Below are 15,846 nucleotides of genomic sequence, written 5' to 3' on the forward strand. Positions count from 1 at the left end.
TTTTCCCTGAAACTGAAAGACAACTTTCACCAAAGGATGCCTATATTTTATATTTTCAACGCATTATATGACAAACGCCTCTCACACACATTGTCCTCAGACAGAGATATCCCGAGTGTGCTTCCTGCCGCTGAAACACGAGCCAGATGACCTTCTCTTCCAGGATTGGGATCCCCAATAAGTCTGACCATTCTCTTCCACATCACTCGCTACAGGTGTAGTCGTGATTCGAGAAGAGCTCTTGTAGGGAACATATCTGCAACCCTAAAACGCTGCAGCGAGGGTCGTCCAGGCTGGGGAGGAAGACAACGCGGTAGAAGACGCTCCGGCGGGGGGGCGAATAGTCGTAGGTGCTGCGTCGCTACCCTTGTAGAGGGCTGGGCCTGGGATCACATAAGTGGCAAGGTTGTTGAAGATATCAACTAGGATGCCGGGATCGGTTGGTGTGTAGAACTGGGTGGCAGGAACGCCTTGCGGTGTAGCAGTGCCACCGCCTGTCACCTTTAAGTTGACACATTGCGGGTAAGCTTGCGCACCATTGTCTTGCATTGCATTGTGTAATGCGATGATCTCATGACGAAGAACATAATCGCCTGCTACAATATCGGGAGGGATATGGACCGTCCAGGTATTGTTGGCAGCCATAAGCTCATCGCTAGCCCATCTTCCGGGGGACTTGCTGTTGTCGAGAAGGCCAGCCTCTTCAATTTTGAAAAACTGAAGTTGGGTCTTGTTCACAGAAGCGCAGCTCCCATTGCAGTTCGCAAGATAGCTGATGACCTACTCTAGATTAGCGTTCTGATTGGTATTGGAACAACTTCTGTTGTAACGTGATTCTGGACGCATCATCGTCCGCTCCTGCTCCGGAAGCTTACCGGACCACGGTGATCTTCAAACCATCTGCTCCAGTGGATCGTCACCTGCCCACCAGCAGCCACCTCGCCAGCAAGGACACCAGGCTTGCCATCCTGGTGGCAGATAATGTTCGACTGGTTGTAATCAAAGGTTTGAACATAGGCGTCCTGAGTATCCGCAGTTGACCAGGCAATGAGATCAGGGACATTTTGTTCATGAGGGTATTGATCAACCAAGAATCCACCATAGGACTTGTCATCAATGTCGATACGATCGATGTGTCCATGAGCTGCGGCCAGGCCAGCTGTACCTAAGATGAGCCATGCAACCTTGGAGAGAGACATTGTTAAGTAAAGAGTGAACTTTAGTCAATGAAGTAAAGCGAGAGATTTGATAGAAAGAAGGAGATAATGAAACAATGCGTAGTGCAGGATGAGGAAGAGAAAAACGATTTTGAGGGAAAAGGAAAGGGACTTTATATGTGCCCAACATAATGGGTCCTTTGCGAGTAGGCAGCACAAGCGAAGCGTTAACGTTGCATACTCGCCCGCGATACCCGCACATTCGCTTCCGAATGCATATGAAACACGGATTGAAGATCCATGCCATTTGAGATCTCTCAAGGATTCTGCGCTTTTTGACACGTCAGACGCCCGGGTTTGGTTTCTCATGTCTTCCACCAGACAGCATCTTATTCTGTTCTCCCCGGCGGCTGGTAGCGTATCCGCGCGGTCGAATTTTATGCTCATATCGATACATTTGTGGCATATCCAGTAATGGTTATGTTGGTACTCCAGCTGTTAACATTATGCGATCAGGACATGCAGTAGGTATGGCACTTCAGCATGGTTTTCAGCTCGGGCCTCTAGGAGAATCTTGATAGCCATGTTGCATTGGCTACGGTTTCAGATCGCGTCAAGCTCGACACTAGCGGTTCCTTTGGTAGAATGAATTCAATGATCCAATGATCCATTGTTTCATGTTTGGACGATATCTCGTATTTCGAAGACATCGACGGGGTACCGGTTCCTCATAGAAGCTTCGGATGGCCCATTGTCTGTGCATTGCCCATGTTGAAGCCAAGAGGAGTAAGTTTTTATGATGTCGGCTACAATCTACGTGGTCTCGGAGCCATGATTACACCCAGTAAGACCATTAGTAAGCTGTTAACTACCAAAAAGAAATAAGATAAAGTTATGAGAGTTAACTAGCACTCTCGGCCCATAAGCCGAAACTTCACATTCACTTTAAGGGTCCTCCGGCTTATACTATGACAACGCTGACTGGAACTCGGTTAACGCAACAGCGGGGCCCAAGAGCGGACGTAGTATCAAAGGGGTAATTCGATGGACAGCGAACGAGGGCCTGATAGCTCTATGCGTCGAATTCGGTCTATTTCTGTCGCTCTGACACAGTTTGTACTAGAGTCCTTTGAATAGTGATATGATTTTCTGAAGTGGCAGGCCACATTTGCCGATTCAAAGCCTCCTGGCTGCTGCTGTAATCGATAGAATCCTGAGGCAGGGAAGACAATACGGTATTAATCACGCCGCTGTCATTTTCGGGCATACGATTGGGGAGCCAATAGCTGGGAACGTGAGAGTTCTTCAAGCCATGACTTTTCAGGCTGGAGAGCGGGTATTTGCCAGAGTCTCTTCCGGAGCTGCGCGCATGCTGAACGTGCGATAGGCTTTCATCCAGAAGCCAGCGGAAGAGGGGACGAAGAGTTATGAGGCTGCTTGCTGTGATTCCGAGGCCAGTTTCAACGACGGACCAGATGGCGATCTGGTAGGTGGAACCTTGAGCCATATTAATTACAATTTATATTCGAAGGTGGTCACCATGGCCGCGCCCGGCTGTTTGCTTCACAGAGACTTACGGAGGAAATTAGCGTCTGCATAGAAATGAAGGAACGGAAGTCGAATTATGACAGCGACGCTTGCACTAGCACGAAACTATTAGCCGCATCGACACTGATAACCACGAAGTATGAACAAGATCGCTTACATGGCGCCCATGCTGAGAATTCCTCCCACTGCAAACTTTGTCCTGGTATTCATCTGAAGCTTCCAGACGATGAAGTAAGGCAGAATTCCAAGCGTCAGATCACACACGATTGTCAGGCAACTGTAAACGTACGCGATTTTGACCAGGACCTTCTCGGACATGCAGGCCCCTGATTTCGTGGGATCCGCAAAATCCCAGAAGTAGGATATTGGATGGCAGTCCAGAAGCAAGACAAGCCAAAACATGAGACCGACCGCAACGGTAAGACCAATATTGCTCCAAAGAACCACACGGTGAATCTTTGAAATTGTTAATCGAAGGAGGGAGATAGCAATAGATACCTTGGTCAAAGCGGACGCCCATACGTAGAAGATCTGACTGAGCCACCAGTACTGCGAAGCCACCATACTGTTTAGCGACCGCGATATCCGAAGGCTGAATAAACTGGGGATTCTCTTTCAATGAATCAGTACTTACCAACAAGGCCTTTCTATAGAATTCCATGTTTGTGAAATCTGCCCTTGGGCGGCCGACCCCGTTCATTGTCCCGATGAAGCAGCAGACGCTCAATGTCACAAATAAAGCCTACAGAATCATCAGCAGAAGGTCTTCTCTAAATTGTGCCATGGATAACCCACTAGACCTGCCAGCATAAGAACGTCATCCGAACCAAAGGCTCTGAGGATATACAGTCGCACGAAGGTCCTCAGCAGGACAGTCACCGTGGAGAGAGCCATCATCACAACGGAAACGACGAAGATAGCCAAACTGGGGCCTACAAGAGGCATTGAAGAACTCATTTGGAGATGAATCGTCCCCCTGGTTTCGTGCCTCTGTTTGCGCAGCAACCCAATCTGTCAAAAAAAAAGTCCTGCGAGCTCTTCCTGACCAGCTGGTTGCTATTTCGGGTCCTGTCAAGGTCGCATCTTCTCGATTCTTCAAGACGAAACGAAGGAGAGGAGCCAGGTCTCCCACAAAGAAAAAAGGGCTCTGAGAGGACAAGGTCAAGAGGGGGAACTTCGAAATCTGCGATTGGGCTGTGGAGTTGAGCATCATCGAAGCAAGGGCACCGTTTTTTTCTTCAGTGAGGTCTACCCATCTATCCATGGATTGATTTACTGATCCATAAATTAAGTTACCGAAAGGCGACACGAGCACCAATAATTCAGTCGCATTAGGATAGCGGCCCAATTCCACTGGACTCCCTCGTGTTTTCCCCTCAGGCTCGTGTTGTATTGCCCCACCAATATCTTCAAAGCCCCCGAATTAGGGAGGCGAAAACTTCATATTTTCATTCCACTAGCTGTGAATGTTGGCCTCTAACCTTGAGACCCTTCGATGGAAGGAGCCGCGGCTCAAGGGTAACATCATCCGAGGCAATTAAGGGGATGGCTCCACTACAGTTGACACTAATTACACAGATCCCTTTGGACTAGATCCCTTTGGACCAACGGCAGGAACGAACAAATCGCTATCCAGTAAGGAGCACTTGCTTCCCAGCCATAGAAGAACCTTTCCAGCGGATAGGGTTTGGGGTGCTAGCACCGAAACACTCGATCCTCACAAGAACTTTAAGCGGATGAAGAGCGGCTTCTGGAAGTCAAAGGGCCGGTAAGTGGGGAATCATGGCCATTATGTACGTAATGGGCGGTGCTTGTGGCTGCGAACAAGTCCCAGCAGAGTAGGAAGGAGGCGGTCATTAAGTTCAAGGATACTCTAACCCGTCACCGAATCTGGTTTAGCCAGCTAGACTAAAATACGAATCCGTACCTGGTCTAGCGGGGCTGTGGTTTTAAATCCAGCTACCGACGTGGTATGCAGACGACAACCATTACTCACCTTGGCTCTGGTAGGTTTATTAGCACGGTGGGCCTTTCAAGGGAACGAATCATATCGACTCTGCTGCTATAGCAATTCCACAATAGGTAAAATATTTAGCTAATATAGTTGACAGTATACGATTCGTCTCGGGCCGAGCACCATTCCTTTGAAATGTGCCAACCACAGGCCCGCTCTACTCCTCCATAAGGTTTAAAGATACTAGGCCTGTTTCTTAATGTCTAGACGACCCAAAGAAAAAAAAAAAAAAACAGATGCAGTTGATGTTACCCGTGCATACGCAGATACTACGAGGTTGTAGCATATAGATATAACTCCATGGAACAATACTATACCTCATGCTTAAACTTGCACCCCTGCCGATGCTTGGTTTCTAAGATATCAAAGCCTCCAAGAGTGCTATTTTATATAAACCACAAAGGGGTCCAGTTGGCTAGGGTGTTCGAAATATGGAACATGGCTCTGTCCAATCTTTCGTTGGGATACAATCTCAACATACTCACCATTGGCTAAAACAATGGATCCCAACACCTTAGATCCACTCTAACCCTAGGCTTAATTTAAAACCATGGCCGCTTCAGGCTGGGGCTGACTGGCGGGGAAAATAGGACCCTGACGTCCACTATCCATTGACTAGGGTAGAAAGATCTGCCCTCGCAATGCTACAAGGCACACTGGCACAACGCTCGTTAGGTGAGGTTAAGTCGCCACATCCCGAAGGTCTTCTGGACTACGCAGACGAGAGGCATCTTGTTTAATACCAACTCTTCTACCTGCAAACAAGCAATTTACAGAAGCTTTTCAAGGATATCGTGTTCGTGGAGCTCTGATTCCAGGGCCAAAGATTACCCAAGAACTTTAGAATATCGTTATGTACTACAGCTGCCTGGGCTATTATTATTAGCTTCAATGCGCCGCAATAGCTGATCTACAACTGCTCTCCCGCTAGGCTTAAGATGGAACTAGCAGCTTTTGTTAGGTATAGTGGGCCAGAGTTCATCCCGCTTGGATTGAATCTGTGGTCTAGCACTGCCACGCAGTTTATAGAGTTTTGCTTGAACTGCTGGTCAGTTCCCTGCCATTACTTACGGAGTAAGTTTCGTGTAATTAGTGCTAGACAAAGTGTTTCATGTAACGGCAGATCACAAGGCTAGAGCTCTCCGGTCACCAACCATTCCCTCTAAAGTCCATTGCAAATGTTGGCCCATACATAGAAAGTCCAGATCATAGAAATGACGTGTCCCTGGAGAGCATTTGTAACCTTTTCTCCTACTTTGTTTCCCTTGTGAGCCGAATATGGGCTCCTACAGTGTGTCAACACCCTCAACTATCCTGGAATTATTGAGACGGATAGATGTTCTTGTCCCGAATGCATTGAACAACCCACTCCATCGTCCCAAATGCTTTCAGAAAAGACTAACATACAGCATGGGGTAAGAGCTACATTGATTATGTTTACTTTGGTCAGTCAATTATGGTTTATTCGTACAGTACACCAACTTAGAGTGGCCTTTACTGCCGATGGAATGGGGATATAAACGGTCGGGGCACACAGTAGACCCAAGCACATGATATAAGACTGTACTGAGATTCTAAGCCCTTCTCCCGGTCCTCTAGCAGCCACGCTGTAAAGAATTTCTAAACTGCTATATAAGGGGTTTCTTAGGCGTTCAGTTGCGCGACGTCTAGGGAGGCTAAGTATACAAAGACTAGTTTCGAGGTTGACAGAAACAAACAATTATAGACAAGAAAGAGAGGGGCCCACTCTGTTTGTAGGGAAGCCTTGATTCGCAGAAGAACTTGCCATAATAGAAAGATATGTCATGCTTGTACCTCGCTTAACAATGGTCGCTAGTCATTGGCTCTGTTCTGGCTTCGGTTGTCAGGCATGAACTCTGGTTCTCTACTGCGGTGCACGCCCGGGACATGCTCTGTGTGGGATTAACCTGCCACTTGATTTGCTCTCCAGATTCAGAGAACAGGTGTTCTGTCGAAGGTGACGAAAGGTTGATTCTAGAAGAGACCAAACAAGCTCTATTTGCATGAATAGGTCTCGTACAGTCAATACTAGTTTGTCGTAGTAACCAAGCACCCTGAACACTCGGTCATGACTTGAGCTAGTATAGATTTACCTTTAGGCGGAACTAAAGTCTTGAGGCTTTATATAACATATTTCAGAGTACTTTGTCACTCCAGCGCATTCCAGTGGTGGTGCTGGGGGCACTATATAGGCAGTTGAGCATTCCTTCACAACCTCACAGAGCATTAGCGGCAAGCTGTGGCTATCAGCGCTGCGTTGAAACTCAGCTCGTTACTCGATTTGTCTGATCGTACGTATAATGCAGAATTCGCATTACAACAGAGTCCCGACCAGCGTGAATGATACCCTCCTCACACGACCTGACGTTGTGCTGTTATAAGCGCCACGTATCCTATATATTACTAGGGAACTGCTCAGCAATAACAACTCCCAGCTGACCTCGCCCAAGATTCCGCCTTGCCATGAGGGCACGTATCGGCAAACTCCTGATGGACGATTGAGATTTCAATTATGGCCAAGAGTCAAGCAATAAATATGCCCATCTTGGCACAATAGGAAAGCTCTGTGCCCGCCCACTGGCAGCCAGTCAATCAAGCCCTTGTCTGCCAGAGATTAGTACCAAACATTCTGACAGAGCCACGATTATTTCTGAACAACATGAACAACTGGTTACATCGCGATGCAATGTCAGTATACCAGACGGCATGTCCAGGTTCATAAACACCGCCAAACCGATTCCTATGGACTGGCGTAAGTCGTTGAGCCTTCGTGTTGTGGTCGAAAGTCGAAGGTGATACTTTACATTGAACGGTCCAGCGGCTTCGCCCAATCGTGAAAGATCATATTCTTCAAAGAAGCTGATTCGCTGACTATTTCAGCGAACGATAGGCGATTTAATAAGAGAGTTATTCCAGCAGTATAGGCAGCAGGCCTGTATTAATTTAACCCACGGGAGATATTTTGGGATATGTACTATCTAGTACTAGATAATACTGTCGGGATTCTATATAATAAAGGAAGATAGACAATATATTATAATAACTACTTTTGCAGTATCTATAAATACAATAGTAATAATAATATACTCTAGTATATATAAGCTGTGTCTAATATCTATCTACTCTACTGTCACAGTATATTCAATAACATATTTAAAGCAGCTTACTATATTTGTACAAACTAATTAACAGCGGTAAAGTTGTGGATATACACACTTCCCAATTCTGAGCAGGACAGGAGAACCTTTAGAAGAGCCCGGATATCAGTCAAAAACTCTACTGCAGAGATAGAACTAGCAAATACAGCCGCGGAGAAGGAAATAGATATAGCCACCTCAGTACTCTTAGTAGAAGCCGCAGTCAATAAGAGGATAACCATACTCGAGAACACGGCAGTCGAAACAGGACTTCGTGTGGCAGCCGTAGTCGGGCCTGCACTGATCGCAGGAGCTGTTATGCTCTCAGTAGGGGCAGAATCAGTTGCAGAGGTGGCGGCGCAAGAAGGGCTAGGGGAGCTTGAAGAGTCGGAGGAGCTTCCGGAGCCAATCTCTGTAGTATTAGGGCCCTCCTCCACATAGATGCCAGACCAAAACCAGTCCTCCGCCGCATTGTCGGACTCACTACCAGAAAGACACAGCTGGCCGACATACCAGTCAGTGAAGTTGGATAATATAGAGACACTAACCGGTATAATCATCTGAGTTAAGGGCTCAGAACTATTGAATATCTATAGACTAATCTTCTAGGAGTCGAAGTTAATATTATAAAGAAAGTTATACTATTTATCAGTCTCCAGCTAAGCTAATTAATATATTTGGCTGTCTATATTCTAGCTTAGAGTATTATCAGTAAAATAGCTTTATATTTACCGAGTTCAGTATTTAGATTATAGTATTAGACTAGAATAGTATTAATTTATAGACAGTATTAGAGTATAGAATAGCTATAGTAATACCATATTATCTATAGGCTATTATTATTAATAATAGTATTGCCAGACTACTTATTATTATAAGTCTATAATTAGCTGCTATAACTATTTATTAAGCTATTTCTTATTTTTCTTCTATCTTTTTCTTATTAATATATCTATAGTTAGTTAATTCTGTACTTTTATATCTATTTCTTTTATATTAAGGCCAATTCTCTTTTACTTTACTACTATCTTAAGTAAGATCTTGGTAGTAATTTTAATAATAGTTTTTATTTTTAATACTATAGCAATTAATACTACGGACGGGGGATGATTCGGCGGAGCCGACGGGGGAAGTTGTTTAGGAAGAAGAGGGGGAAGAAAGAGAAAGTATCGATGGATATAGAGTGTCAATGTCAAGACTGATCCTACTAATCTCATCTCGACTTGGCACTGAACTGTTTGGCTTGGGAGATAGATCTGAAGTTTTTCTTTTCATATCTTCGTGCAATGTCGAAATACCTCCAATGACGGTTGGGATGCTGGGAAAGCAGCTTCATTAAGGCGGTTGAAGGAAATCGTGACAAGACTCAGAGGTATATTATTAGCAAGTGACTATATCTCCATGAAGGATAGTATGTATTCTGGTGTGTAGTTAGAAGACCAGGCACAGGCTATGAGCATATAACTAATGGAACCAATGAAAGAGTGTGTAAGCCAAATATAGTCTCAGTGCTTATAGAGGCTAAATAATAGATACTTTGAACCCTTTTTAGAGGACTTGCGAATACGGTGGTGAACGACTGCTGACGGTTTGGTTTTCAGGATGGAATTTACCGCCGGATGATGATTGGGGCCACGGGATTGGACTGGTTGCCTCACAATAATCATCAAAGGGCGTAGGTTTATTGTTTTATGATAGGGTTAGAGGTTTATGAAAATTGAAGTTCTGATTTAGATATTAGATTGGGTGAGGTTAGGGGTGGATTCGACAAGCAACGGGTAATCATAGTTATTACACGCCAATATGCAACGTATCCCACAGCTTCCTACTGTATGCAGTCTCGTAATTCTCGTCATTGATAATCCCGCGAGTTCATTTCATTGAGGTAAAGTATTCTACGGCTTTCTGAGGAGGTTCATGCTTTGTGAAGAAGCTTTGGAGAAAGTCCGATCTTTCTACCTCACGCTTGGTCGTAAGCCAATAATAGCTCCATCTCAGATTAGACACCAAACTTAAGGAAATCCAAGGATCATGGGGGTCGTATCCCTCACGGGATTAGTAACACATAGATACTCTATAGTTTACTTGATCGAGCCTTGGTTCACAACAGATTGGAACAATCATGGTCGTGATTTATTTTAGAGCTGTAGAAATACAGGAAGTATACACCTTAGGTACGTTCTCGTTTCGTATGAAACGGCTAGTCCACGGAACAAGGTCTTAAATATTGCACTAACCGGACTTAAACGATTTATCTTGGAACATAGGGCTGTCTGAGCCTTAGGTCGAACTCTGCCTGAGGAACCATGACTGCTTTATTCACCAGTGATCAGATCGCACAACACTGAAATCTCACAGTTCCTGTATAATAGAATTCTTTCTTTTTTTCTTTCTTTCTTCTCTACGTTTGATGTTTCGTTAGATCACCACGTTAGAAATGATACAATTTTCCAATGTGTATAGGATCGAATGAATCCCAACTGTGATTCGTATTTTACCAATCAGTTATTCCGGGCGAGATTAGTTCTGCAAATAGCCAAAGGGGCTGAGCTGTCCAGTACGTGGCCCTTACTTTCAGCCACCTTGTTGTGATACAAGTCTTTAATATTCTCACAAACCATCCAAATTCTTTTTCGGTTGACAAGTCCAGGAACGTAATCAACCGTTTCCTTCTTATATTGGCCCTGCTCTTCAAGTTCCGCAATTGCCTTGGATAGCCTAGCCTCCAGCTTCTGCGACCTAAATGGATTAATATCATGGATTTCCCAGAGCCAAGGCAGGTCAGTTTCCAAACTTCTTCTTGGAAGGCGGACCGTGTGCATTGACCATGACGCAGCTTTAAGAGCCAAGACAGACGCCATGGGAAGCAGGTCGAATATTTGAACCCGTAATTCCTGGGGAAGAGTGTCAAATATATCGTGGCTCACGGCCATTTTGGGGGGCCGAGAGGTGTCCGTTTTGTCTTTCACCATGACTTGAAGTTTGTCCAGATATTTACTTAGCCAAGGGATCTCCACTGGGTTTGTCACCAGAAGCTAGAGTAATACTACGTAAGTAGAGGCTGAAACAAGACTTTCCAAAAATGTGTAATTACCTCTTCGCCCTTTCTGGATTCCCAATATTGATCACGGAGTGGTATGGGCTCTCCGTAATCTAGCAGCAGCACGCGATAAGCATTTTCATGGACCAGCTCCTCAAAGAGAGAATAGAGGATGTCTCCATTCAATATTTTATTCTTGAAACATCTTAGGAGAATTTCCTCGTAGCACGCCTTATGAAAAGGAAAAACAGGTTTGTCTTTGTGATTCCCCATATAGTCCCAGTATCTAGGAATGATCAGCATAGCAGCAAAACATAATAACCGGGGGTTTGAAGGATTTATGGGATAACGTTGCACATACGCGCAGAAGAAATACGGCGGCTCCTCGTCCGGATCAGTGGGAACATTTGGATCTGCAATGTTAGACTGCAAAGCCAGGCTGATAATACATCAAAACAAACCTTGGCCTGCGTAAGCGTAGATTGCATCCTTAATAAAGTTAGATTAGAAAACCTGTCTGTACGCTCCAGTCAAACGGTAGCTTACTGCATCATCATGGTAACCCTCGCCAGTCAGAAAGGACCTATTCTCCTTGTTAGGAGAATCGGACAACCCTGGAAACTAATATATTACTAACTTTCTTTCTGCAGCAACGTGCGGGTTGAGGCCCAGTGCGCGGACATGCTCAAGCCAGCTTAAATCACTATCTCCAATAACCTCTCCTCTATAGGTGCAATCGGCGTCATCGTCAGAATCAATTGAGATCCACCCCCGGCCGGAGAAGGTTGATCCACATATGGCACAGTAAACATGGAACCCCATTTTCTGCAATGGCGCTTCAGCAGACGATGTAGTTTGAAAGCTAAATTAATGTGACGGTTTAGAAACATATTATGAACTAACCTATGTGGTGAAATATTAGCCGAAGCTGAGGCCACCTGTGGGGGCTGAGACCTAAGTACTACTAGGGGCTGTTGAAGGCTGGCCGCTACGAAACAGTACATATCTCAGTACTGCCATTTTGCTAACTACATACGACCACAGGGTGTGGAGAACAGGGCTACCCGTTCGCTTAGCCGTCCGTACTTGAGCCACACGCCGGCCGGTTAGTAATCGGGTGGGTGACTACCAGCGAATCCTGGCTATTGGTATATCCGTGTTCACCTGTACTTTTTGATTTATTGGATTTAATTCCCTTACCGCTTTACCTTTACTCGCTTTATCCTTATTTATCTGAACCTTACTTTAACCCTATTAAAACTTACTCATTAATCCTGCCTTGACTTGACCAACTAATATATTCTTTTTATCTATCTCCCTATTTATTTAATTCAAGATAATAGTGTGATTCCCACTAGGAGTCACCTAACCCGCTCGACCAAAAGGCTCACAATTGAATCCTGAACAAGGATTCAATCGGTTAGGTGATATATATATAGGGTAGTCAGAACTACATTACTATATTTTTTAAATTATATAATACATCTACAATCTTTTAAATAATGATAAACTGAATATTAGTATTATATATAGAAGTATTCTATATAGTGTGATCTTGAATACGACGGGGTTACTAGAGAGGAGAGCTACAACTGGTAGAGGAATCTTATAGCTCCACTTGGAAGGGACTTAGCGTAGCTACCCTTAATGTTTATAAAGGCCATAGCTATCCCCCAGACCTACGAAAGGTCGGCAACTCTCTACCTCTCATAGCATACCGCTACTTGCAATCACAAAGATATAATTTATAGAAAACTATAATCTATTATTTAAGAAAGACTAGTTTAAGACTATAAATACTCTAATTAAACTATTTCAATATCTTTCAAGTAGAAATACTAAGATAAAGATCTTATAAATCTCTATAAATGGTTTGCTTAACAACGCAAAAGTCTACACGCCTATGTAGAATACACGGGACCTTGCTTAAGTCAAAATCTGTGGTCTTGAAATCTCCCTTTGGAGGACCGTTCCGAGAAGGGCAGCAGGGTAGTTATGAATTTCAGGAGACCTCAGACGGAACCTTAGCTCGTTTTATCGAATGAGCATAACGAGGAGACTATCCTGATATTGTTGGAAGTGAACCCCAGCCAATACCATCGAACCCCGATATCCCCTCTCCAGGCTGCACTGATGGTGGAGATCAGGTTGCCTCGGCTCCCGACCATGAGAGTTCCCTTTCAATCGTTATATGTATTTTCTGGCGGTTATGCGATCCCTCAACTTAAGCGCCTAGCTTTTGACAAGCTTACAGCTTGCTTCGTCACTATAGGAAACCCGGACACATTGGATCGTCTAGCCTTCAGGAAGCTTCATTTAAATGATAAACTACGGGATTGGTTAGCGGAATATGCTTCGTACCGCATATCCCAGTTGAGGACTCAGCCATCGTTCCACAACCTCCTTCAGAAAACTCCGTGTTTGGGTTCACACATGATGCTGTCGCTAAATGAGTTTGTTTTATTAAGCTATCGGCATATTGTTCAGGCTGACCAAGGGTCACAAGAGGCACTTTACACCAGGTCCAACGTCTCGAATCGGCTGTCGGGCGTGGAATGTCGGAAGTCAGAGAGCCTCGTCGTAATGCCGTCATTCTTCCCGCCTTACAATTCCACATGTACTTGGTCTTCCAGGAGCTACTCACGACGACCTGAACTCACATACCGAATTCTCCAAAAGGGAAGCAAACATGCGCCTCTTTTGGATAACGGTATTGTGCCTCAGGCTTTGAATGTCCGAACCATCGCCCAAGTGACTCGATGCAAATTACTTTCAGTGGAGAACGTCAAATGCAAGAAAAGAACCTTCTAAGGAAGTCCGTGTCTGTATTTTAATTCGCAAAACACTAGAATGACATCAAGGTCTGCCTGAAAATACTAGATATCGCTCCTCAAATTTTCGCATTTCTATCGTTTGGATACTCATTGTCCTCAGCAATGCGAAAAGCGATACTCTTCAGCTGCGCCAAATGGTTATTATAGACGCCTCGAGGAGTTGTGCGATACTTATTGCACAAATATGCTGCAGCTGCCGTCGCAATTGCGTGCTGTCCACCATTACCCATGAATTTGGTGTTGGATCCCGCCACGTGAGTGGCACTTATGTGTTTGCCTGCCATCAGAAGGTTCGAGATATTGGTCGAGTATAAACACCTGAATGGAATATCGTATGGTTCGTGGTCTCTCTCATCCCATTCCCATGTCTTCAATCGAAAGTCGTACTTGTCGTGGCCTGGATAATGTAAGCAAAAGGCCCCAGAGTTCTGAGCCACGGAATCATGAAACTCTCTGTGTGCACGGATATCAGTTTCGTTGAGGACATAGTCGCCTTTGTATCGCCGATATTCACCCTGTGCAGGTGTAAAAGATACCCAATCAAAATCCAGGTTGGCGTATTTACCTGGCTCCATGGTCTTAACGTTGTAAAATGTGCCATAAAGAGCGCGTAACAGGTGATCACGGATCTTTTCACCATTGAGATAAGGATCCAATGACTGGCCATACTCCCAGAAGTGAGTCAGTGGCCAGGTCATTCGCTCCGGAGTGCTGGGGTCTGGATGCTGCTCTGGACGTAGTACCCTCGGCCCCCGTCCGTTTTCGATACCAGGAACCTGGAGCTGGCCACCGAGATTAGCGAAGTCCAATGCCACTTCAGTCGCCCATGGGACCTCAGGGAACTGCTTTGGTGATTCCGAGTCTCGAGTCCGGAAGAAGAGTGTGTTTCCATGGTGCATGTTTGTAGCCTTTTCTGGCGCTAGGCTCTCGCCGTACTCAGCCTTCGACTCTTCTCCAAAGAGTGTCTCAGCACCAGAAAGCAAGCCGAGGGTGGCTTTTCCGGAGCAGTCAATGAATACGGGCGCGGTAATGCGAATTTCCTTTCCGCTGCGAGCATCGCGAGCGTCGACTGCACTTATAGCGTTTCCAGCGGTCACCGTATTGTAAACAGTATGTTCCATGAACAGTGATACGATGGGTTCGAGCAACTGTCGCGCAAGGAGGTCCCCAGTCGGGTCTCGCGTGGTGAGTTCTTTGACCACGGGGCCGTTGACCCCTCGAGGACTGAGACCAATCTCAACGCTCGCATTACCACCCAGATACGGCCTGTCCTGGATCAAGGCCACTTTCTCTCCCAACCGTGCCGCAACCAGCGCAGCGGCAGCGCCGGCCACGCCTCCACCAACCACACAGACACCAAACGAGCCCACATGTACAGGCTCTTCCGGCAATCCACGAAGCCGACGCCGCCAATTTCTGGCTGCTTCATCGACTGGCTGAGGTGGCTGAGTGTCTTCACGACTGAGGAAAATGGCATCGCACCGTCCGCAAAAGCCTGTTAGATCATGCAGTGCGAGCGTCGCCGTTCCTGCCGTGAGATCCACTTTGCCTCCCAACTCCCACGACCAATCTTTGTCATTGGCACCAAACTCCGTTGGAAGGAACACGCCATTTATTGCAACTGTGAACCTTCCCGGATGGTGACCAGGGACCCAGTCTTTGGAGCGAACCCAAACATTGTAGCGTCCTGATTCATGAACAGGGAAAGTCGTTGTCGCGTCTTTGACCGGAACACCGTTGCCGTGGGCCAACAAGTATGGCGATCCCATTTCCAGCTCATATTGCGAGTCTAGAACCCAGCCACCGAAAGAGGAGAATTCCTCTGCCTCGCAGAGGATCCCGGATTGAGGGATTGGTTGCGGAGGAATTGGCTCTAGACGAATAGGCCCCATAGCGTAAAGGGTTTATTCAACACAATGAATATGTACAGCTTGAAAAGGCGTTATCAAAGAAATAGAATAAGATACAAGGGTCCTGACACCATCTGATAAGTAGTCATAATTCTGAGGCACAGTGGAATCCCTCGGATGAAGTTCCTCAGCTGCCACTGTTCCGACCACCGACTGCCGATAGTTAACCTAGGTAACCTACGAGT

General features: G+C 45.6%; 3 protein-coding genes across 3 annotated transcripts; all 3 read right to left on the bottom strand.

Annotated features, from left to right (window-relative positions):
* Positions 1 to 264: 264 nt before the first annotated feature.
* On the bottom strand, positions 265 to 1,199 carry BDV27DRAFT_154047 (lytic polysaccharide monooxygenase auxiliary activity family 9 protein; the record flags this gene model as incomplete). The annotated part of the gene is made up of 2 exons (XM_032071896.1): positions 265 to 780; positions 876 to 1,199. 2 exons carry the CDS (start codon positions 1,197 to 1,199, stop codon positions 265 to 267), a joined length of 840 nt encoding a protein of 279 aa, XP_031931419.1.
* Positions 1,200 to 2,247: 1,048 nt separating this feature from the next.
* On the bottom strand, positions 2,248 to 3,650 carry BDV27DRAFT_168102 (pectinesterase precursor; the record flags this gene model as incomplete). Its single annotated transcript, XM_032074678.1, has 5 exons — positions 2,248 to 2,654; positions 2,735 to 2,799; positions 2,863 to 3,254; positions 3,340 to 3,447; positions 3,501 to 3,650. The coding sequence occupies 5 exons, from the start codon at positions 3,648 to 3,650 to the stop codon at positions 2,248 to 2,250; spliced, it is 1,122 nt and encodes a 373-aa protein (XP_031931420.1).
* Positions 3,651 to 13,149: 9,499 nt separating this feature from the next.
* On the bottom strand, positions 13,150 to 15,643 carry BDV27DRAFT_168103 (FAD dependent oxidoreductase; the record flags this gene model as incomplete). The annotated part of the gene is made up of 2 exons (XM_032074679.1): positions 13,150 to 13,183; positions 13,839 to 15,643. 2 exons carry the CDS (start codon positions 15,641 to 15,643, stop codon positions 13,150 to 13,152), a joined length of 1,839 nt encoding a protein of 612 aa, XP_031931421.1.
* Positions 15,644 to 15,846: the final 203 nt, after the last annotated feature.

Source organism: Aspergillus caelatus, assembly GCF_009193585.1.
Source record: "Aspergillus caelatus strain CBS 763.97 unplaced genomic scaffold BDV27scaffold_23, whole genome shotgun sequence".
Classification (NCBI taxonomy): Eukaryota; Fungi; Ascomycota; class Eurotiomycetes; order Eurotiales; family Aspergillaceae; genus Aspergillus; species Aspergillus caelatus.